Below are 23,314 nucleotides of genomic sequence, written 5' to 3' on the forward strand. Positions count from 1 at the left end.
GTCCCCCAGGACAACACAGGCCAGAGAACCTCACCTGCCTCCAGCCCAGAACTGGTGCTGGAGCTACTGATGTGCCACCAGCACACTAAAAACTTTGACAGTGACTCAAACGCACCAGCCGGCACACGGGCGGCGGGGGGGGTGGGCAGTGCCATGGCTCCCCCAGCTCCACTTCAAGCACACCAGAGACCACGGGATGTGGTACTCGCTCCAAGTCATAACTCAGCGCAGCAAGCCAACGGAAAGCTAATTCCATGCATGGACATGCACAGACTTGGGTTGCGAAGTGCCATTAAAAGCCTGCTAGCTCTTTGCTGAGAGGTCAGGGCGGAAAAGCTAGGAGGGACATAGCGAGAACTAAAACAGCATTTGTGGTGGATCTGAGCTTGCGTCATACCTGCCATCCCCTCCCTTCTATATAGTATGTGTACGTTCTGTCCCTAAAGGGAAACAACTGTGCGTTAATTAGACAACCGTCAAAATGACACCCAGTGTGGCATGCGGCCAGGGGGAGCTATTTACATCAGCAGCGTGCTCTTTGAAGTGGTGCAAAGGCTAGTGAGAAGCCAGGCTCAGAGAGGGAAGCCAACCAAGTATCCTCAGTCTCTGTTCTCCCCAGTCTTCATGTGAGCTGTAGAACCGAGGGGTGTGGGGGGTTAATGAGCAAGACGGGATGGCAAAAATAGCATAGCTGCGTCCTGGGATGTGTCTGCCTCAGCAAGCTGAACGCCAAACCTGAATGACTAGCAGCGAGTGTCACTGAACAGCCAGCCAGGCGACAACGTGCTGCAGGTTTTTCAGGTCCCTGCGTGTCACACACACAAACACGCTTGTTATCAGGGCCCTCCGCCTGCTCAGCTACTTAACCTGTCGCACAGGACACAGGCTTTTTGAGAACGATCTGGTCGTCTACAGCTTCAGGTGAGTGCCAGCTTTGCTCTGACTGTGCTGGATTCAGGGAGAGCACAGGCTGGAACTAAGGACTGCCACTGACTCTGTGTCAGCCGGGGGGGCTGGGGACAAGGCACCAGACCTGCACTGGGGTGACCCTGCACAGGTACTGTTGGAAGAAAGCTCCTGGGTGCAGAACGAGGAGCGTAACGGCACCAGGTGTTGCCGCATTTGGGTTTACACTGCTGTGTTCAAATGTAGGGAGTTGGCTTTACTGGCTGTTGTTGCACTCAGATAAAGTCTTGTGTTTTCACTGGATATTTTCCTATACATATGGCTCTGGTGAAGCTGGGTGGATGTGAATTAGATCAGTGTTTCTCAATCTTTTAAGTAGCAAGTACCCCCTAACTTCTGAAAATTTTAATAAGTACCCCAACACTCAATATTCCACGGGATTTTATATTTACAGACTAATGAGAGCCATATGTTGGAAGAAGGGCTGTGTATATAAGGCCGTGATATGACAGATGGCAGATCTAGTGTGGGTAGGGTTACCACCTTTACCCCAGGGGTGCACAACTCAAATATGTACCTGGGCTAGAGGTGATGTTGGCCAAAGCTAGGAGGCTTTGAGCGGCATGCCAATGCTGGGGAATATAAAGTGCCGCGCCAAATTTTATGCCATAGATTTGAGAGGAGGAAGGGGTTGAGAGAGAGACAGGGAAGGAGCGGGAGAGAGAGACAGGAAAAGAGGGTAACTGGTAAAATCTGGGGCTGTCATAATTGTCAATTTGTCACATGAAATTGACAAGTTTTCTGGGCACTGGGCTTTGAGCCAGGGAGGGGGGCTGCCACCTGGGCATGTTGCAGGCGGCTGCCGCCTGGCTGCCAGCCTGGGTAGTGAGTGACTGCCACCCAATCTGAGCTGGGGCAGAGGAGGCTTCCGCGCTGGCTGGGACCCAGGGATGTGGGCAGACGGCTGCTGCCCGTCTTCAAGCCGGGATGCTGGAGGCTGTCCCTCTGCTCAGAGCCAGGGCACGGGTGGCTGCCACCCAGCTGCAAGGCCAGCTCGCGAGACACAAGAGGCTGCCACCAGGCTCCCACCTGGGAGCTGGGACCCGGCAGGAAGCAGGGGGCTGCTACCCACCTTCCCCAGAAGCCAGGGGCTGCCACACACCTCCCAGCTAGGAGCTGGGACCGGGTGGGAAGCGGGCTGCTGCCACCTGCCTCCCCTTCACTTTGTTTTTCTCCAGGTACCCCCTGCCTGTGTCTCGCGTACCCCCAGGGGTACATGTACCACAGGTTGAGAAACTATGAGAAACTATTAGATGCTGCACGTTACTATTTTATATGATCACTGACAAACATAGTTTGTTTATTAAGGACCAGACTCTGTCACCCTGGTTTAGAGTGAGCCGTGCCTTATTATGTGTCTCCCCCAGGGATTTTGGCACCAGCAGGAAATGGTGTCAATCGGACTGCCAGCCACAGTAAAGATTGCCTCAAGAAGAGCAAAGGTGGCAGGTCTGAACCCTGAACCAGAACACGGTTATGAAACAGAGCAAGGGAAATGAACGTGCTTTGGTGGCTTTTTGATGGGCTTTTCACATTAGGATTTTGGTTGCCAGCGGTTTGCTGTTTTGATCCCTCCCGGTCACGGTGCTATCTAAAAATAGTCCCTTTAAACATCCAGCCACACCATAGCCTACTGACAACTGAGTGAGGGTGTTTGCAGAATAGATGCCCGGGAAGTCAACGAGCCAGCGCACAGCCGGGGGTGTCAGTCTGTGCTGCAGATTAGCAAAGCATGAAATAATAAAAAGAGGCCAAGCTTAACGTGCACCGTCCTGATCAGTAAATATTGACAGAGGCAACCGACCAACCAGATATAGTGCCTAGCGTTCAAACGAGCAAGCCGAGAGGCTGGGCATTGTTTGGTAGCCGGCACAGAGCGCAATTAACCCTTGGTGTGAACTTTGTGTATAAAATCCGAGCACCAGCATGTGCTTGAGAGAGGATTTCCGTAAGGCAGGAAACGCTAGCTGGTTTGTACTTGTTTGAACCTGCAGTGTTAGCTGGCTTATAAGGAAAGAGCCTTTGGCGATAACGTGCAGGCAGCAGGAAAATCTCGCACTTGGGCCCAGCACCTCAAACTCCCATTGAAATAATTGAGCTGCTGGTGATGGGTGCCTTGGAAGGCCTTACAACAGCCTGGCTTCAGAGAGCCAGTTACCTGTGCTGCTCGCACGCTAAGGAACGATCCTGCACATGAAGAATATGGTCTTTGCCATCTCCAGTAGCTGTGATTCAGCTACCTGGGCTGCAGGTCTTTGTAGATTCGGCGCTAATAAGCTCAGTGCGAATACCGCATTGCATTACGTTACTTCCTTGGGACCACTCCTGTGCGCTATGTGGATAATACGTGTTTGCAGGGCAGAGACGACGGCTTGTCGCTAGATCGGGGAGTCTCTTGGGCTGAATGCTGCTTTGTCATGCAGGGTGGGGGTTCTCAGCAGCCAGTTCTGGCTTAGCTCTGCTCCAGCGACGTCATGGGCGTCCCAGCCTTGACTTTAAGGGGGGACCAATGAGGCCAGCCCTGAATGCTATTGGAAAGATCACCCTTTAGGATCTAATCTTCAGCAAGGCTGGGCACCTACCCCCAAGTGACGTCACTGGGACCTGCAAATGCTCAGCTCCTCCAGACACCAGAGCCCGATTAATCGTCGTCATTCAGTCCCCTGACAAACACTGAGGTTTGCCAATAGGACGCTGCAAACTCTCTGGCCGCACTGCTCTAAACGTTTGCTCAGAAGAACTATTTTTAGGCAGCTGAACGCCCACAATGAGCGAAGAAGCCGTCTTTTGCATGCAGCCGACAATGCATGAGCAGTCGCAGCGAAGCTTGGCTCGCTCCGGCTTCGCCAGGGAACCTAGCACTACTAGCTCAGTGAGTTTGCTGCCAGAGACACTGCTGCATCAAGGCCACCGCCAGCACTTCAAGGCTAGCTGAGTGAACGGTGCTTACAGCAGAGAGCGTCTGTGTTCCCGGGAAAGGCAGGGTCGCCTAGCATTAGCTTTCTATTCCAAACCGGAGCAGGAAAACAAAAAAGCCTCTTGCTGAATGCGCGTACTGCCCATAGCCCCAGCTTGACGAGGCAAGGTTTTGCCGGGCTCTCTGTGACCAGTTGTTGTTAGCAGGTAGGTAACGCTCTGCTTTAGTGCATCGGGGAGCCAGAGTTATATACCTTTGTGATAGAGACAGCGTTGTAACAGGGTGGGGAAGGAATATCCTTGGCAGGTGTTCATTGCATAGGAATGTGGGGGAGAAGGTTTGTTCCTTTATTTTTCACCGTCATTCCTTGGAAAGGAAAACGGTCTGACTTTTGTTAAAAGAATCCGACGTTGCCCTAATGGTTAAAAAGTGTCAAATAGGTGGAAAGAGCTTTGCTTACACACACGCCACCACTTCGTAACATGCTTACGCGCTTTGCTCTAACGTGACTCTGAATCAGCTGTGACAAGCAGCGCTCCCGGGGGGCGGAGTTGGGAGGCAGTGTTGCTAGAGGACACCTCTGTTCTCTCTGACGTGGGTTTCCTCGGGCGTTCGGAGTAAAGGTGTCACCCCCCAGTGTTTTCATTAGGGCTCTGCAGAGGGGCTGGTGCCTGTGTTGAATGTATCCTGCATTTGTGTTGATTTGTATTTCTGGTTTTGCGGTGCTGTCTTTAAAGCCTGATGTAGCAGCAGGGCTGGTTTTCTCCTAGAGTTTCACTGTGTGGCTGATAGTGACTGTGAGACGACCACTGGAGAGAGGCAGGTTGTTCCAGTATTTAGGGCGTTACCCTGGGATGCAGAAGACCTGGATTAGGTTCCCAGCTTGGCCACATCATGGAGTGGCTCTGCACCTCAGTTTCTTCATCTGTACAACGGCCCTGTTCTATCTCACGAGTGCAGTGGTGTACCGTGGGTCTCCGGCGCCCGGGGCCAATACTTATTCCCCCCCCCCCAACAGTGGCAGCGGTGGCACCCCACAGGGGGCAGAGGGGCTGGGAGGACATTTGCTCCCCCCTCAGTGGGAGCCCTCGGCTGCCGGCAGGCCTGAGCTGGGGTCAGCGCAGCCGCTAGGGATGTTAAAGCCTCACGGTCTCTGGCCTGCAACATCGAGGGCAGTTCCTCTGAGACGCCCCCCAAGGCCAGCACCCGAGGGCATGGCCCCCCACCCCACCCATCCCTGATATGCCACTGCAGGGGTGTTGTGAGGATTAACAAGTTAAATACTGTGAGCTGCTCAGATACTATAGTGACGAGGCTCACCTAAAGGAGATAAAATCGTCACTTCAGTGGGTCCAAAGAAGGATTTAAAAAGTCCATCCAGGATGGCCATAGACAGACAAAGCTAGCTGGGTTTACGTGACACCAGGAGCACTGCTCTCTGGGTCTTGGCTGATGCAAAGCCTGAGTGATTTTCATTCCATTCATTTTTTAACCCCCTACCCAAGAGTTAGCAGGCGTTCATCCATGTGACAGATCCCTGGTCCCTTTCGCTCACCGCTGAACGCAGAAGGGTGCCGTTTCCCCCTCCCCAGAAGCCCTAGATTAGAAAGCAAACCTTGGTCTGGGTCAGAACCGAGCAGCATTAGCAGAGCTGCAGCGTAACACTTGCGTGCCTCTGGAGGTTCTAGCTGATTGGGCCTTCGCTGTAAGGGGTGCCCACACCCCGACTTGGCAATCCAGGGCTAGCGCCTCACTTGATGGCAATGAACATCGGTCCAATTAAACCGTGGAGCCCTGTTCATTTACAGCAGCTGAGGATCTAGCCCCTAAAGTTTTGTGGCTCTCAATGGAGCCAGGATGGCCTGGGTGGTAAGTTCATTCAGGCCTGCGTGCAAACTCGACCGGCTCTGCAGCTGGAGTGTACGTGACAAGGCAGGTATCTGGGACCATGCCTGAGAACTGATTCTGCCCCTGCATTACGGAGCAAAGTCTCATATCATGCTCTAGGCTGTAAACATGCTGGCCCAACCCCGCGCTGATGGCCTGTGGCCCTCTGATGCACCGTCAGCTCCCATGGACTTTCCTGGGAGCCGTGGGGTCAGCCCGTGCTGAGCAGCTCTCAGCACTTGGCCCATATTGGAAGGACAAACTTGAGAAACAGTTTTCCATGCACCAGGGACGTGCCCCATAGTGCCCCCATGCGACTGCAGTCATGTGAGGAAATTCTCCTGGGGAACTTCTCACTCCTTTGTCACTCAGCCCCCGTGCATGCAAATGACTAGCACAAGCAGACAGAATCTGTCCGACCCCCGCTGGTGTAAATCAGTGGTGCTTCATTGGATTCAATGGGTCTGATCCCCCTGGTGGAGTAAACCAGCGTCGCCCCACTGGAGCCCATGGCCAGCTCCTCAGCAGGTGGGGTTGCACTGGAGTCAGCGAACCGCCCCCTGGAGTTGTGACATCAATGGAGAGGTGCTGAGCCCACGGAGGTGCCCATCCCATACAAGGCCCTCAGGGCTTGTCCCAGCACGCTTATGCCACCAGCAGCCTTCCTGAAGCTCATGCTAGCATTTCAGATTGGTTAGGAGACAGCTGAAAAATTCAACCTGGTCAAAATGTCTCAAACACAAACATGTTTTGTTCAAATTTGGCCCTTCCCTGCTCCCCGACCTCTGGAAGTTTCCAGAAAAACATTTAAAATGTTCTTAAAATGTTCCATTTTTCTGAAAAAATGTCAAGAATCACTTGAAATGAAACTGGAAAGGCTTCCTTAGCCCATCCAATGGCTCCCGACTCAGTACTACCCCCTCCCCCACCCCCAACACAGGGAATCTCTGGTCAAACACTTTGCGAGCTGGCCAGCGTTTTATTGGTGCTGTTTTAGTCCCCTCGCGCTGCACAGCCTTGCACGGCACAAGGCCGAGTGTCATGGTGGCAAGTGGCCAGGGCACAGACCCTCAGGATAGTCTGCACTAGTGCAGCCACCCTTGCTCGCACTGTTGGAGCTAAATCAGTACCAGAGCACTGGGGGAGCATTTCAGAAAAGCCTCAGCAAAATACACGTACACCAAGGAAATCAATTGCCCAGCAGACCAGAGCAGGTCCCGATTCGTTTCCACTTGAAATTGCAGCCAGGGCTTAGTTTGGACATTAGGAAAAAGTTCCTAGCTGCCGGGGTAGTTCAGCCCTGGAACAATTGCCTAGGGAGGTGGTTGACTCTCTGTCGCTGGAGGTTTTTACGAGTAGGTTGGACAGACCCCTGTCAGGGATGGGCTAGATCAGTGGGTCTCAAACTGAGGGGCAGACAAGAGAGGCAGACAAGAGGCAGACCCGGCCAGAAAGGCTGGGCTTTGGAGCAAGTCTGAAGGTGGCTACAAAATCAGTGAGGCAAAGAGACAGATGGACATTTCCAAACAGAGGGTGGCAGAGGAAAGAGGGGCCAAGGGGACTGAGAGGCCTGGCCCAGGCGCCTGAGACCCTGAGCACATCACGTACCCTCCCACCTGTGCCATGGGGCTAACAGCATGGCCCTGCCTCCTGGAGGGTCGGGAGGCTATATACGTTCAACAGCACAAGTGCTTAGACTATATGGGAATGGCTAGACTTTTAGACAGACCAGCGCTGCAGTCCTCAGCTCTGTCCCTGCACCACCTGCTGTCTGGCAGGGGCCACATTCCCCTATGCCCCTGACCCCATAGAAGGGGGTTAGCCTCTGGTGCAGCGTAGACCAGCTCCATGCCCCTTGCCCTGGGAGATGTCCAGGGGGAGACGGTGGGGAGCCAGCTATTCGTGTAGGCCAGGGAACACCCACGAGGACAGTTACATCAGCCTCCTCGCCACTGGGGCTCTGAGTGGGATGCTTCAGGACTGAGGCCCCCGCCCCGGGCATTTGCGGCAGTGACCGTGGCATGCAGGGGCTGCTCTCGCACCAGGGGAGCCCACACTGCCAGGCTGGCTAGCATCACATTCGTTGCAGAGCCTGCCCTTTTCCCAAGCGTGAGCTACCTGCAGGCATCCGGTGCATCACCACCAGGCCGGGGGCCGGCCGTCACTCCTCCCTGCGGACCCAGAAGCATCAGTGTTTGCAGCCCCTCTCCACGTGGCAGGAGGAGACGTGGCCTTCGGCAAACCACACCGGTGGCCAGTGAGCCAATGGGCACGTTATGTTTGATTCATGCAGCCTGAACAATCTAGCACTCAGGTACTCGCAGGACCCTTTATTGCCTTCTAGCCTTCAAGGTGGGTAAGATCAGCTGGCCTGTCCTTTGCGAGCCAGCCTGAATGCCAGTCTGGGCTGGGCAGAGGGCCTCCTCGGGTTCCTACCCAAAGCAGCTCGGCAAAGGGTGCCTAAATCCAGACGTAGGCGTCTAATTTTGAAAATTTGGGCCAATGTCTTTTAGCACAAACCCCTCCTGCCAAAGCCATGGGGTGTGGGGGAGTCTAGATCTACTCCACTGTCAAGAGGTGTGACGGCACCACGTGTCCACGTGCAGGGCCTGCGCTATGAGCCACTCAAATACACACCCGGGGGGGGGGGGGGGGGGGGGGGCGTCCCGCTGCTCTTGCTGCCACAGCTTGTCACTTGAGCTACCTTGGCGCTAGCTAGCTCAAAGCTGGCTTGGGGATGTCCCACCTCCTGGCTGCTGGGCAGCCATGCCCGTTTGTCTCTCCCCTGCGTGTGCTGCACGCGTTACTGACGCTTTGGCGCCAGCTTTCTGTGCAGAGCACTCCAAGCTGCTGACCAGGCAGGAGGACATTGGCTCTCTCGTGGCTGGGTGCTGGAGGATGTGCAGGTGAAGGTTTGTCCCTTTAGAAAAGCATGCTGCTCCTCGAGTTTGTTTGTGTGACTTGTGCCCGACAGTTGAGGGTGCAGCAGTAATTACGTTTGCACAAGTAATGCTGTTATATCACTCACGGGAGGCGAGTGAGTTGTTTGTTTGCTTCCTAAGAAGGATAAATCAGCTGATCCTGCCCATTTCAAACCAGGTGCATCCCAGAGCCACGGGGGTGGTTACTGTCCTGCAGCATTCTCGGACACATGAAAAAAAGGCTCTGTGTTTGAGCAATGCATTTTACAGTCAGCGTTCAGCAAAGGAGTGATTCGTTGTTGGAAGTTGCACAGCTGGTGCACAGTCCTAATTATAACCACTTTCCATATTGCCCAACAATTATTTCACTAGCAAATGCCGCCTTCTACAGAACGGCTCCAACGGGAGTTTCCAGATAGGGTGTTTGCAGTACAAAGCTCACAATGCTGTGAGACTGAAAGCAACATTTCAAAAAGCACCTACGTGACTTCGGGGCATTTGTCCCATTTTGAGAAATGACTTCAGCCATTAGGATCTAAATCCCATCAGCTTTCAATAAGAGCTAGGCTTTTAGAGAATACGACTGTCAGCCTTGAGAGAGCCGCCAGATTTGTGGGCCTGGAGTTTGTACCAAGTCCTGCTGGACAAGAAAACAAAGCTACTACAGCTTTCATGGGTCATATCATGGCTAATATTCCTAGCACTAGCTGGTTACAAAGCATGGTATAGGTTTGATTCCAAAATCAGAATCTGCTGCCTATTCATAGCAAGTTAAAGCCAGATCTTAGCTGTATTTTGGGGGAGGGGGCTAGGATTGGGAAGGGTTGAATTTCCACCTCCACAAGTTCACCCGCACATAGAGACCATTTCCCCTCAGATGGCAGTGCACTCAGCTCCCCCTAGCACTAACCCAGGCTAGGGCCAATGAGCAACCTAGGAGACCCTTTCTAAAAACATGTGGCTTTAGCACCCTGCCCCCCGATAAAGTCTTAGCCACACCCATCCTTCAGGAGCATAACGTTTAAATTCCCTGGTCACCATTGCAGGCGGCTCCCCCCCATTTGCCAGCACGCCGAGTTTCTGGGCACAAGAAACCACGCACTGCTGTTATGTGGGAAAAACACATCAGTACCTGCAATAAAATGGGCACAAGCCCAGCTGTGCATCAGGGGTCCGGCAGACCCCCAGGGCAGAAACCAGGGTGGCTGGAAATGATTTGGGGGCAATGGCCTGGGTGCCGGCTGGGGCAGGGTAACGCCCACAAGAAGCCATGGCTTTTGAGAAGGGACGTGAAGGCGGGTGCGGCTGGCTAGGCCAGGGGGACGCCCCAGGCACAGGGGGCGGCATAAGAATTTAAAGGCTATAACATTTGTAAAAAGCTCTGCCTCTGCAATGCTCTGTGGTGACTTCTGAGAGCGACTTCTAGTGCAGCACACAACTCTCCCGGCGCGGCTTAGTGTAACTGCACATGGCTGGGACCCATTTCCAAAGCCTCAGGTGATCTCTGCGTCCTCTGCCCCTGCAACAGCTTGTAGATTGATGACCAAATCAGGCTTTTCGCCCCTCTGCTGAGCGGTAGCACAGGTCACACGCGTATATACCTGGGTCCTGGACAGATGCGGCCAGACCGTGCAGCTGCCCCTAAGAGCGTGTGCACTGGAGCTGGAGGTGTAATTTCCAGCATGCGTAGACATACCCACGTGAGCGCTGAGTGAGCTAGTGTGCTACACAGAGCAGTGTGGGCCCCTGCAGCACAAGCTGTTAATGGCCAGAGTACATATCTAGGGTTGTAGATGGCATCATACTTGGGGCAGCTAACCCCTCCCGCTGCAGCAATGTCTGTTTTTAGTGCGCGAGCTCGATCAGAGCTCATGTGGGTACATCTTCTCAGACTGAAAAATGACATCTTCCAGTTCCAGTGTAGAAGTGTGACTCGTTGTATTTACACTTATATGCTGTCCTGGAACAGAGCATGCTGGCAAGCCCGTCTCCCAGGAATCTTAGCCAATGTTCCAGATAGCAATTCTGCCACAAGAATTTACTCTACTCAGAGACCAAGGCAGAGACCAAACTACTCCAGCTACTGCTATACAGGACCACAGTCTCTATGCAAAAACTTGTACAACCAAAACTAATAACCATATGCTGCATGTCTACCAAAGACTGACCATTCACTCTCACAATAAGACAAAGACCTTGGCAGATTATATTTAACAGTGCTACCTGGTGATGCCTCCATAGCTATATCTATTTGTGGTGGTGGAAGGAGAGGTGTCAAAAAGATTGTGTCATATCACACATCTAGCCCTTTCTGCCATGAGCTCATCCTAATGGGAGTACACATGTGGCTGATAATAAGGAACCAGCTCAAATTATGGGCCTGACCCTGCATTCCTTGTTCACTGCAGACGTCCCACTCAGTGCAGTGGCAGAGCTGCGTGCACAAGCACCAATTTTGGGACAAAAATTTCTTTTGAAATCTTGACAGTTCTGGAAAGGGAAAAATCATTTCCCATGCAGCTCTAATCACGACCAGAATGTCGCACTCCAATGCAGACATTCTATGAGGAGTCCAGCCATGCAGGGAAGCCCTTATATTGGTCCCAACAAGGAAAAAAGCATTCCATAAAAAGACTTGCAGACATTCTTTCTCCATCAGGAAGAAGCAATAAAAACAGCACAATGCATTTTTTCCCCTCTAGAGCAGTGGTTCTCAACCTTTTTTTCCCCGAGTACCACTCGGGCCAGGTACAGTCACTTGTACCTGACAAGTACTTGACCTGACTGTACCCGACCCAAGTACCACTCAGGAAAAAAAGGGAGGGGACTTGTGGCGGCGGCGGGGTTTTGCGGTGGCGGCGGGGAGAGACGTGCGGCGGCTTACATGGGGGAAACAATGCCCGCTGCCGAAACCCTTCCGCTGTTTGCCCGTTTTCGGTGGCAAGGTTTCGCGCGGGCGGGCAGGAGGGCACTTCCGGCGGCAGATTCAGTGGGCGTGGTACAGCTCGCGTACCACCCAGCCTTCTCATAAGTACCACCGGTGGTACGTGTACCACCGGTTGAGAACCGCTGCTCTAGAGGTTACCCTCCATGCACTAGTTTGTTACCAGCAGAATCAAGAGTGCTAGCTCACCCAGTAACTAGCAGACACTCTTCCCAGAACCGTACGCATTCCTGTAACATCCCCAGCAAGTGAGGGCACCGCCTAAAGATGTGAACAGGGATCATCCCTGCTGGCACTGTACCCATGGCAGAATAGCTTTGCCAAGCAGAGCACAGAATCAGCCTGGAAAGAGGTGTTATTTTCTGCCTTCTGCGGAGTTATTACAGCTCAGCCAGATATATCGTTGATGTGAACCAGCTGCCGCTCTCTCCCCATTTCCACTGTCACGGGTCAATCGAGGCTGGTGTATTTTTAGTCCCCCTAAAGGATTTCCCGTTATGCCTTTCTGCTAGTTTTTGGGGTGAGCAGTTTAATCCACACAGGCCCAGTTCTCTGGCCCCTCTGCCAGCTGGCGAAGCGTCTATGACAGCGCCCAGCTGAAGGCGCTAGTGCGTTTGCTCCCAAGGTAGCAGCTCCTGGCGTTGGGGCTGAGTTTGAATCCACGTAGGCACAGGGTGTACAATGACACAGAGTCTCGAAATGGTTTGCAAGTCATGGACTGAGCATCCCCCCCCCCCGCATTGACTGGCCGGCTGGGCCTGTGCCTTTGGAGGGCGGTTACTCCTTTCGGGGGTCTCTGGCAGCTGTGTCTCCCCTGCCTATGATGGAGGGCTTTGCTGGGGCGACCCCAAATGAGCCAGGGTGCTAAAACTCACTCCTTCAGAGTAGCCCGATTTGGGATCCCCCCGGCACGAGACCGCCCTGGTTTGTGACAGTGTCGCAGGCCCAGCCCGTGCAGGCACCGCCGGGCCCAAAGCCCAGAAGCTGCGTGCACTGAGTGGCAGGCAGCTCTGCCCTGCTAGCGCGGCTGGGCTGGCTGCTGATCAGAGCTGGCTGTGGGGGCACCGGCAGCGCAGGGAAGGAGGGGGACGCATCTCCCCTGCCGGCTCTGGGCTCAGGCAAGATCCCTCTCTCCCCCAGCCCTCAGGTCTCTCTCCTCAGCCCCTCGCCCCAGCACCCTTTGTGGAGAGAAAATGGCCACGGAGCAGCCGAGGGGCCCCACGGAGGAGCAGCTGGAGATCCTGGAGTATAACTTCAGCAAGGTCGACAAGCACCCTGACCCCACCACCCTGTGCCTCATCGCCGCCGAGGCGGGGCTGTCCGAGGAGGAGACCCTGGTGAGTGTCCCCGGCACCCTCGCCCCGCTCCTCAGCCCCAAATCCCGCTTTTCCCCTGCCCCCAGAACTCACCCACCCCATAACCCTGCTCCCCGCCCCACAATCCCACCTTCTCATCTCCCCATTCCCATTCCCCCATACTCCAGTACAGCCCCACTGCCCCACTCCCCAGCTCCAGCAGACCTGCTTCCTGCCTCTCCCTGCCTCACCAGAACCCAGTGTCACCCCTCCGCTCCGCTCCCCGTGCCCCGCCCGGCTGGCCTCACCCCACAATTCCATAGCCCCACGCAGCCCCATAACCCCACTCTCCACCCCACAACATGGGTCCCCATCTCACACCAAACCTCCACCCCTTGCTCCACCACGCTGCTCTCTCTCACCCCACAGCCCCATCATGCTGCTCTCAGATTCAGCCCACTCTCTCGTCACTTCAAGTCACCCCATAACCACACGCTTCAGACTGCAATACCCTATAATCCTGCTCTCCAGACCGCTAAATCCACACCTTCCTACCCCAACTGCCCCCATATCCCTCTCCTCCACCCCACAGCCCCCTAACCCTGCTCCTCAGCTCACACGGCGTCCCACCCACAGCCCTGCTGTCCAGAGCACAGCCCCATAATCCCAGCCCCTCGCCCCATACCTGTGCTGTCCATACCACACAACTGGCTCCCACCCCACCACGCCTCACCCCACTCCACAGCTCCATACACTCAACACACAGCCCTGTACCCCATAAGTGCTCTCCCTACCCTGCCCCATAGCCTCAACTGGCCCCCCCAGACCTGCTCCCCCATAATTTCGCTGGCCCCTTCCCCTGCTACCCCAGAGCAACTTCCCTTCTCTCCCCTTCCCACCCGCCTGCCTGGCCTGCCCCTTGTCTCTCTCCCTCACTCTGGCTGGCATCTTGCTCTCTTCTCTTTCCGTCCAGCGTGTTTCTTTCTCCCCCTGTTTTGCAGGCTCGCTCTCCTGGTGCGGCTGAATAGCTGTCACCTCCCCTCGGCTGCGCTGGCAGGCTCCACTGTTGTTGCTCCTCTATTGATGAGTTTCCCAGCAGCAGCCCTGACTGGTTCTGCTCTTGCCAAGACGTTTATAGCGCCTTAGCACTGGCCCCTTCTCCTGCTGGCCGGTCATTCCTTTTTCCACCTGCTCTCATTCATCCGGGCTTTGCGGTTCCCTTTAATTCTCCGCCGCCTTGTTCCTGTCCCTTTAAATCAGATCCGTCGCATCAGCTGAATGCTCTGCGGGCTCTCTCAAACTGGCCAAAAGGGGCCAAAGAAATCCGGGAATCCGCTTCAGCTGGGAGCTGCCAAACTGCTGCAATGTGGGGGCTGACTGTCCCTGGGGCGCCACGCCCCGCTCCTTGGGGGAATTGTCCACACACGCAGCACGAGCAAGTGCAGGCCACAGGCTGTTCTCAGGCCGCTGCTGGGGACAGCCTCACACAGACATGCACTCCCTCACGGCGTGACTCCTTTGTCCCCCGCTCCTAGGTGTGACGCACGGGTGTGTCTGGGGGCAAGCAGCTCAGCTCATTGAGTAGCATGGAGCGGCTCCCTGAAAGGCCGTGCCGGCACCCAGGTGCAATTCATAAAGTCAAGTCCTAAAAACTGGACTGCACCAGACCATGATTCCCAGAGAGGATGAAAGCTGGTGAACACAAAGAACTCTTGGCCATGCCAGCAGCTGCTTCCGTCGCCTTGCTCTGTGTCTCTGAAGCCTGAGTCAGAGACAATCCTGGCATTTTTTTTATCTGGATTAAGGCCAAAGTCAGCAGGCGCTAGCAGGAGGGGACGCACAAAGCTTCTCCCGCCTGCCCCTGCTGCTTGTGCTCCCAGCATCCCCAAAGAGAGCAGGGAGGTGATGGAGTCACCAGCCACCCCCCCGCGTGCGACCCTGGCCAGCACAGGCTGGCTGGGTGCACCGGGACATGCATGCTGCATTCTCCTGCAGGACAGCGCAGTGCACAGAGTCCCCCCGCACTCAGGCAGGGCAGGGAGGGCACTAGGAAGTATGATGCTTCTTCAGCAGTGCCTCCCCCATGGCACAAGCGGATGCCATGCAGCTCAGTGCTGGCCCCGGTGCAAGGCCAGGCCTTAAGGTTGCTTGTTAGCGAGACAGCCCGCAGCAGCTGCAAAGGTTGCTTCCTACCAGGATGAAAGGGCAGCCCGGAGCATTAAAACAGCACCAGGATTAAAAGGGAACCATGGGGATAAATTCCTCTGCAGCATTTCACTAGCCTGTGCGAGGCAAAGGGGTCCATGCCAGAGAGAAGAAGAGCCGCTGCAGTGCCTCGGAGGGCTGTGATTACAGAGTCAGCCAGCGGGAGCGCCAGGGTCAGGAACCATGCCCTCTCCCTGGGATCACGTGGCACCGGGGGCTAGCTGCACTTTACACCCCCCCTTCCCCAGAAGCCTTTGGCGCTGGTCGTGGTCAGAAGGACATTTCCTCCCACACTGGCAGCGGCGTGAGACGGCCCCGCCACAGCCCCCAACCTCGACGCTGCCGCCGGTTCCGGTATGACTGTCCCTGTCTCCGGGAGCGGCGCTCGCATCCACGCCTGGGCAGGGCAGACCAGTTCTCTCTGTGTCAGCATCCGCCCTGGCGCAGTGCAGAGCCAGCACCGATACGGCCCGTTCGCCGGCCACTTGGGAGATGCCCCCAGGCACCCGCCATCCAGGCCTGTACGCAGTGAGACAAGGAGATGCATCCGGCACCTGCCGATGGTAGGGGTGGGTGCCCAGTGACACGCTTGGTGTCGGCTGAGTACCTCGCCCTCCACCCCCGTCCCTCTGTGCCCTGTGCCATCAGGCACAGCCCTGCCCACGCTGACCCAGGCCTTCATGGCCAGCTCAAGGCTGGGCTGATGCAACTCGTTCTATCGAGGGCCGAGGGCAGGGCCAGTCCATACATGCACGCAGAGAACACACGGCCCGGCCTCAACGCCATCCTACAGAAACGACAGGCCCATGGGGGGAAGCACAGCTCCACACAGCGAGCGCGGCCTCGCTCCAACGCACTCTCGCCAGAGCGCGAGTGACTGCGGAACGAGCCACCTACACGTCGACAGACAAACATCCATGGTTAGACTTAGCGTCCCCTCAGTCAGCGTGTCACTCACACACACACACACCCATTCACTCCTGCGCACCCGAGCACACTACTCAAACCAGTCCTCCGGCAGGCTGAAAAGCGAGACTCTCCTTGTGCCCTCTCATCTGAATGGCTTGGGAGGCGCGTGGCTGGGCTAGTGAAGGGGGCCTGATATGGCTAGATCACTCAGCACAATAAGCACAGACATAGGCGAGCGAGCAGCCCCCCCACCCCCCACGCCACTTACATGTGTCAGTTTCCTTTTTGAAAATTGCCAGAGTGGCCTCTAAAAAGAAAACCAACCCGAGGAAAGAGTTTTGCCACGGGTTGCAGGTTGTCACTGAGCTGGGGGGAAGTGGATTCGAATGTGCCCAGTTCAGATCTCACATGCACTATATCAATCAGAAAGACCATTGCAGTCAATGTGAGACCAGTCTCTGTCCTGCCCGGTGTCAGTGATGCGAGGGTCATATTTATTCCTTTGTTCCTGGCATGCTTCTCCCCTTTCCGTTTACCCCGTGCGCTCTAGAAATCAAAACAGGCATCCGGGAGTGAAAGTAATATTGAAGTGAGGAGCAGTGCATGTCTTTGTGACTAACCACACCGCACTGCTTCTTCCCGGCTGCTGTGGGACAGCTGGGCAAAAATAAATAAATCAGCCACACAAGATCCTCTTAGTGCTGATTGCCTAATTAAAACAAGTCATCACAAGGGAGAATCCACGCTCCTCATTGGAGTCTCAAGTTAAGAGAGTTATTTCCATGGTTAAATGGTGACATCAGATGATGGGCCGAAGTGCTGTTCTGTGTTAACTTGTCAGAGATGTGCTATGGCTCTGAAACTTCACTGCTTCCTTCTTTACAAAGTTCTGATTAAACAATTGGAATGGGTTACCTAGGGAGGGGGTGGAATCTCCATCCTTACAGGTTTTTAAGGGCCAGCTTGACAAAGCCCTGGCTGGGATGGTTTAGTCGGAGTTGGTCCTGCCTTGAGCAGCGGGTTTGACTAGATGATCTCCTGAGGTCCCTTCCAACCCCCATCGTCTATGATTCTATGATCATACAGAACACACAGAACCAATATCAAAATTACTGTATATTAAAATTTGACCTTCGTAGACAAGCTTGTTTTCTCCTGAGCCTGAAATGCTCCGACAGAGCTGAGGATGTTTGCAAAGTGGGTTGTTTTATGTCATAAATCAAGACTGAGGTTTTAGTTATGTGACACATGTACTGCGGCTAATGCTAATAATATCAGTGTTTTCCATCTGCAATGCCTCTCTGGCTAAGCATAGGAACCCTTCCAGCCACCAAAGAGGCTACCGCTGAAGTGCAAAGTGGCACCTGTTCAATGGTTTAGGACAGGAAGTGTCAAACAGCGCATCTAATTGAAACTAAAGGGAGAAGCTTAAGTGGATAATTATCTGATGGGAGTTGAGCCAAGATCTCCCTGTTACAATGATGCTGCACTGCTTTTATGAAAGGTGTTATGGCACCACACTGGTGTCTCTAGTGACCACAATCACTCCAAAAATACCTGCTAACAGCAAAATAGTAGCCCACAGGCATAAAGGGGGCTATGTTTATTCACAGACACAGAGCAAAGTTGTACTTTCAGCATGGATGACTTATTTCAGCCGCTGGGTTTTTACTGAAGGCACATGGAACTGTTGACAGTATACATATTTTATGTAAGTGTTCAAAGGTGGTGAAGACAAACACTAAGGGAATACAGCAGAGCTGAGGGACTGTAACATTTTACAGTAGGCATCCACTGGGGATGACTTATTTTAGACAAAATGAAACAAGAAAAAACAATATGTGGTCTCCAGTGGAGAGCGCATTGTGTGTGACTCACTCTGTACTGGCAGTCATCTTGGGCTAACTCACAGGGTGCGGCTTTGCAGACAGGCTAGGGAGTCCTCTTTACTCTTGAAAGTGCAGTACCTAAAAATAGCCTTATATTTATATAGCTACCTCGATCACAGGGGGGTTACATCAATTTTTAACCAAACGACACCCATATCTGCAGAGAGCCATTCTGCTTCTTCCTCATGCACTTTGAAATAGTTTCCCCATTGATGACCACCATTGTCATCTAAAGCACACGTTGGTCCCACCATTGGATTAAAGCATGAGGGTAGTTTCACCACTCCGGGTTTCCCAGCTTTGCTGATGATGCATTTAGCCAGGTATCATATTCTGGCCAGTTAGCCAGTCACTGAGAATCATAGAAGATTAGGGTCAGGAGGTCATCTAGTCCAACCCCCTGCTCAAAGCAGGACCAGCCCCAACTAAACCATCCCAGCCAGGGCTTTGTCAAGCTGCTCTTTAAAACCTCTAAAGATGGAGATTCCACCCGCACCCACTCCCAGGTAACCCACTCCAGTGCTTCACCATCCTCCTAGGGAAAAAGCTTTTCCTAATATCTAACCTAGACCTTCTCCACTGCAACTTGAGACCATTGGTCCTAGTTCTGTCATCTACTGCCACTGAGAACAGCCTAACCCCATCCTCCCTGGAACCCCCCCCCCCCCCTTCAGGTAGTTGAAGGCTGCTATCAAATCTCCCCTCACTCTTCTCTTCTGCAGATTAAATAAGTCCTGTTCCCTCAGCCTCTCCTCATAAATCATGTGCTCCAGCCCCCGAATCATTTTCGTTACTCTTTGCTGGACTCTCCAATTTGTCCACATCCTTCTTGTCGCAGGGGGCCCAAAACTGGACACAATACTCCAGATGTGGCCTCACCAGTGCCGAATAGAGGGGAATAATCACTCCCCTTGATCTGCTGGCACTTGTTCACTTATTTCTGTGAATTAGAAAATCAAAAATTTCAATGTTAAAAATGTGACTTAGATTATCTATCCTGAAAAATTCTGCAAAAGACAGAATTTAGTCCTATGGTGAAGATAATTTCCACATTTATATTAAATAACATGCACTGTAATCACAGTCTTCAATATGCACATACACTTTACTCACTATTACCAACCAAGCCCTAGTAGCGTGCTCGGAGATGTGCAAACATTGACCCCCACCCTGCACAAAGCTGCATGCAGCTAGTTTGCCCCTGCAGGATTAGGGCTATAGGCCTTGCCCTGGGGAGCTATTTTCCATGTCAAAGGTTCACTTCTGTGACCCATATTCCACTCCCCACTCACTGATGTCTACACCAGTGTTTCTTAACCTGGGGTTTTAGAGGGGTCGCAAGTGCAGAGCTGGTATTGGGGGTGGCAAGAAAGGCAATTGCCTGGAGCCACAGGGGCGCCATGAAACTAAGTTACATGCCTCAGCCCCGTGGGGGTGGGACTCAGGCTTCAGGGGTACAGTAGTTTGGAAAGGTTAAGAACCACTGGTCTACACTGACTGGGAGCACAGGACTGCTGCACTAAATCTCTCAGCTTCTTTTTCCCATCCTGGATCCATCCTGCTGATTTTCAGTGGGCCGGTAGGCTCCTAAATCACATAGGCACATATAAAAATTTGACCTTATAGGTCATTGCAATGGCATAGAGAGTAACTGCAATGTCAAGAAGCTGTTATGTGCATCACTGTAATTTGCTTCAAACTATTCATCTTTGTACATTTCTCTGTTCTCTAGAAATGGTTCAAGCAGCGCCTGGCAAAGTGGAGAAAATCCGAAGGGCTCCCTTCAGAGTGTGGGTCCGTCAGAGACTAAAGACAACTCACTTTTTCCCTACTCACTGCAAACAATTGGGAAATCTACAGTCTGTCTTTGGAGGGTAGCAAAGATATTGCTTCTTCTTCTCGTAATATATTTTATTATCCAAAGTAACATCCTGCTATTTAACACAGTGTTTTATTTAAAGTGTACATAACCAGAAAAAAACTAATTATATACAACTTTATACAGCTCTTGTAATGTATTATACCATGGCTAAGAGGAGAGCAGCTGTATAATGTGTGCTCCATGTGGCATATACATGTAATGTCTGTTGCATAAAGCAGAATCAGTTAGAGACCTTTGCTCAGAGACAAGGGTAAGCTACTATGAAAGTGCAGAATGATAGTATGCAGAAAAATGTTTCCTTTTCTTATGATCCCTTATATGCACACTCAGTACCAGCATTAATATGCTCTAGGTTCCCAGAGCAGAGGACAGTACCTCTCAGTAAACCAGATGTGTCATTAACCTGACCTTGCTTAATGCAATATACAAAGCATTGAAAGGAGAACTGAGGACATTCCTAATAACTATATCAGTGGCTCTCAACCTTTCTGGACTACTGTACTGTTTTCAGGAGTCAGATTTGTCTTATGTAGCCCCAAGTTTCACTTAATTTAAAAACTACTTGCTTACAAAATGAGACATAAAAATACAAAAGCATCACCACACATTATTCCTGGAAAATGGCTGACTTTCTCATTTTTACCATATAATTATAAAATGAATCAATTGGAATATAAATATTGTACTTACATTTCAGTGGATAGTATATACAGCAGTATAAACAAGGCATTATCTGTATGAAATTTTTAGTTTGTACTGACTTTACTAGAGCTTTTTATGTAGCCTGTTGTAAAACTAGGCAAACAGCTAGATGAGTTGATGTACCCTTGGAAGATCTCTGCATTCTCCCAGGAGTACACATACCCCGGTTGAGACCTATTGAATTCGATCATGCCAAGAACCCGTGAATTGATCTGAAGTGTGCCTAACAAATGTCACTAAAGGAATATTTTTCTGATGTATTAATAAAATAAGACCTTTTTGTTCAAACTGAAAACATTTGTATCCTGTTGACATTAAAGTCAGAGCTCAAGGCTGGACGGGCCCCACCCCCTAGATCATCTAGTCTGACCTGTATATCACAGACCAATAGGCACCACCCAGCCACCCACATAACAAGCCATGCAACCCGAATTAGACGGTCACATTCGCCAGCGTGGTTTTAGAAGGACTAGACGACGGCATGTGGTGCTCTTAGCCAAGAGCTCTGCACCTCACTCGCAGCCCATCCAACGTATCACTTCTAGGCCCACCCAGTCTTTTCTTCCCTTCCCAGGCAGCGGCTTTACAAGATTGCTGGCCATCTCGCAGGCCTTCCACGCAGGGCAGACCCTGGGGCTGTTTCCTGCCCCGAGGGGTGTTTGTCCCATCAGTTGTATTTTTAAACAGCTTTGGGGTGTGCCTGCCTTGTGCTCTGATTTCTGAGCTCAGGGGGTGATGTGTGGCAATGCAGGTTGCTGAGGTGACCCTGCTTTAGACCAGGGGTTCTCAGCCTTTGTCTTGACGAGCCCCCCCAGCATGCTGGGAAAACTCCACGGCCCAGCTCAGTCGCTCAGACTTTGGCTTCAGCCCCAAGCTGGGGGCTTGGGAGCTCGGGGCTTCTGCCCTGCGGGATGCCAGGGCTCAAGGGTCTGGGCTTCAGCTTTCTGCCCTGAGCCCTAGCCAGTCTAACACCATCCATGCTTGGCTGCCCCCCTGGAACTGGCTTGTGGCCCCCCAGTTAAGAACTGCTGCCTTAGACCTGTGAAGTTACGTGCTTAAGCCCCGCCAGGCAGGCCTCGGCCTTTGGCTTCATAGGGGGCGTCACAATTTATTTTTACATCCAAAGGGGCTCGCCAGCACAAAGAGGCTGAGAAACCGGAGCTGAAACAACCCCCCAGGCGCGGGATGAAGCATCATCACATATGCACAACAAATATCAGGGTTTAGTCATTCCCATGCCAGCCGTCAGAGACGGCATTGATCGTGACGCCAGAAGGGACCGGGATGATCATCCAGTGTGACCCGCTGCATCACAGAGGCCAGAGAATTTTGCCCAGTAATTCCTGCATCAAACACATCTCTTGCGGGTCAAGGTTAGAGTTCTAACCCTAGCTTAGGGCTTCTGATTTTAACTTTTACGTGATAAAACACTCCCAAAACCAAACAAACAGGGAACACACCAGAAATGGAGACTTGTAGCTAAGGCCTGCTCCATGTAGACAAGCAATGCACACTACGGGGGGGGAGAGGGGGCATTTCTAAAACTTTTCTAACATGTTGCACATTAATTGGTCCATGTAGACCCTGCTGGCATGCACTAAAGACTTGCTGGTGTGCTTTAACAGCATGCGGTTTGAAAGCCTAGCTCTTGGGCTCCCCGCCACCCCCTGGAACTTGGGGTCCAGGCCCCCATGCAATTCATGGGGAGAGGTTGGGGCTAAGAAAGGGAATCTCAAAGTAGGAGCCTCCTAAGCAAACCAGGACTGAACTGCAGAGGACAGGTGTGGGGTATAGGCACCTAACTCCCATGGCTTTGGGGAGATGTGTCTGTCTCGGCCAGGCTTCTTGGCCATGAACTCTTTCCTGACACTGGCCCCCGCGCTCAGCCCTTGCTTGTGGAAGGAGCAGAATGCAATCCCCCTCCCGTTACAGCCGGCAGGCCAGCAGTTCGGTCTGAGCAGTGAGACACCCAGCTTCAAAGCCCTGCCCTGCCTGACTGGAACCAGCCCAGGGTTCCTGACTCCCAGGAGAGCCCTGAACACCAGCGTGGGGGATAGCCAGGGGCGGGGCAGGCTGTCCTCTTAATCATTCCCCCATGTATAAATGCTGACATAGTCACTTGGCCGGAGAACGCGCGAGGGAGTGACTCGTGACCCAGCGACCGGGGCCATCAGCGAGCACCTGCTAGCGCCAGGTTCCAAGCCCATCTCCAAAGCAGGGGTTCGGATTTGGGCCAGTGAGCGCCCTGCCCACCAGACTCCGGGCACATCCCCGTGCCCGCTGGCCGAGGGGGCAAGATCTGAGCACAACTCAGCGCTCCAGGGAGAGAAGCAGGGACGTGCCCAGCTGCCGAATCCTGCTGGCATTTGGGCTTGAGCGAGGGCTCTGAGCAGCTGGTAAGCGGAGAGGGCTGCACCACAACCTAGGCAGCTCTGGGCAGGCCTCCCGGGGAAACGTAGGCACCAATGGGCATTTGGGTGGCGCCTGAGTAGGGGTTTTGGGAACATCAGCAGCACCGAAGTATTGAACTAGGCACCTAAAGAGGCAGTTTGGGGCCCGTGGCCCTTGTGAACCTAGCCCTCTTTGCCAGAGGGTGGACTGGTCCTTTAAGGGGAGCAGGGCTCGGCCAGGCTGCTGGCCACAGGATGGGTCTGGGCTTGGCTCAGGTGAGCAGGCACCACATGATGGTAACCCAAGGCCAGGCTTCCGGAAGAGGGAGGCTCGGCTCTAGGAAGGACCTAGGCCGCGCTCTTTGGCGTGGGACTAGCAGAGCTCCCCTGCTCAGCGAGCTGTGGGG

At 53.2% G+C, this 23,314-nt stretch overlaps 1 protein-coding gene across 2 annotated transcripts; it reads left to right on the forward strand.

The window, feature by feature from the left end:
- Positions 1-589: 589 nt before the first annotated feature.
- Positions 590-20,806, forward strand: HOPX (HOP homeobox). 2 transcript variants are annotated; one of them, XM_067557350.1, is made up of 3 exons: positions 590-921; positions 12,776-12,972; positions 19,666-20,806. In XM_067557350.1, exons 2-3 carry the CDS (start codon positions 12,829-12,831, stop codon positions 19,741-19,743), a joined length of 222 nt encoding a protein of 73 aa, XP_067413451.1. In that variant the 5' UTR covers positions 590-921; positions 12,776-12,828; the 3' UTR covers positions 19,744-20,806. The 2 variants fall into 2 exon arrangements, with proteins under 2 accessions (XP_067413451.1, XP_067413450.1); XM_067557349.1 differs by lacking the exon at positions 590-921 and adding an exon at positions 3,791-4,089.
- The last annotated feature ends 2,508 nt before the right edge of the window (positions 20,807-23,314 follow it).

The sequence above is a fragment of the Emydura macquarii genome, unplaced genomic scaffold (genome assembly GCF_026122565.2).
Source record: "Emydura macquarii macquarii isolate MOO-44397 ecotype Brisbane River unplaced genomic scaffold, CSIRO-AGI_Emac_v2 contig_1790, whole genome shotgun sequence".
Taxonomy (NCBI): domain Eukaryota; kingdom Metazoa; phylum Chordata; order Testudines; family Chelidae; genus Emydura; species Emydura macquarii.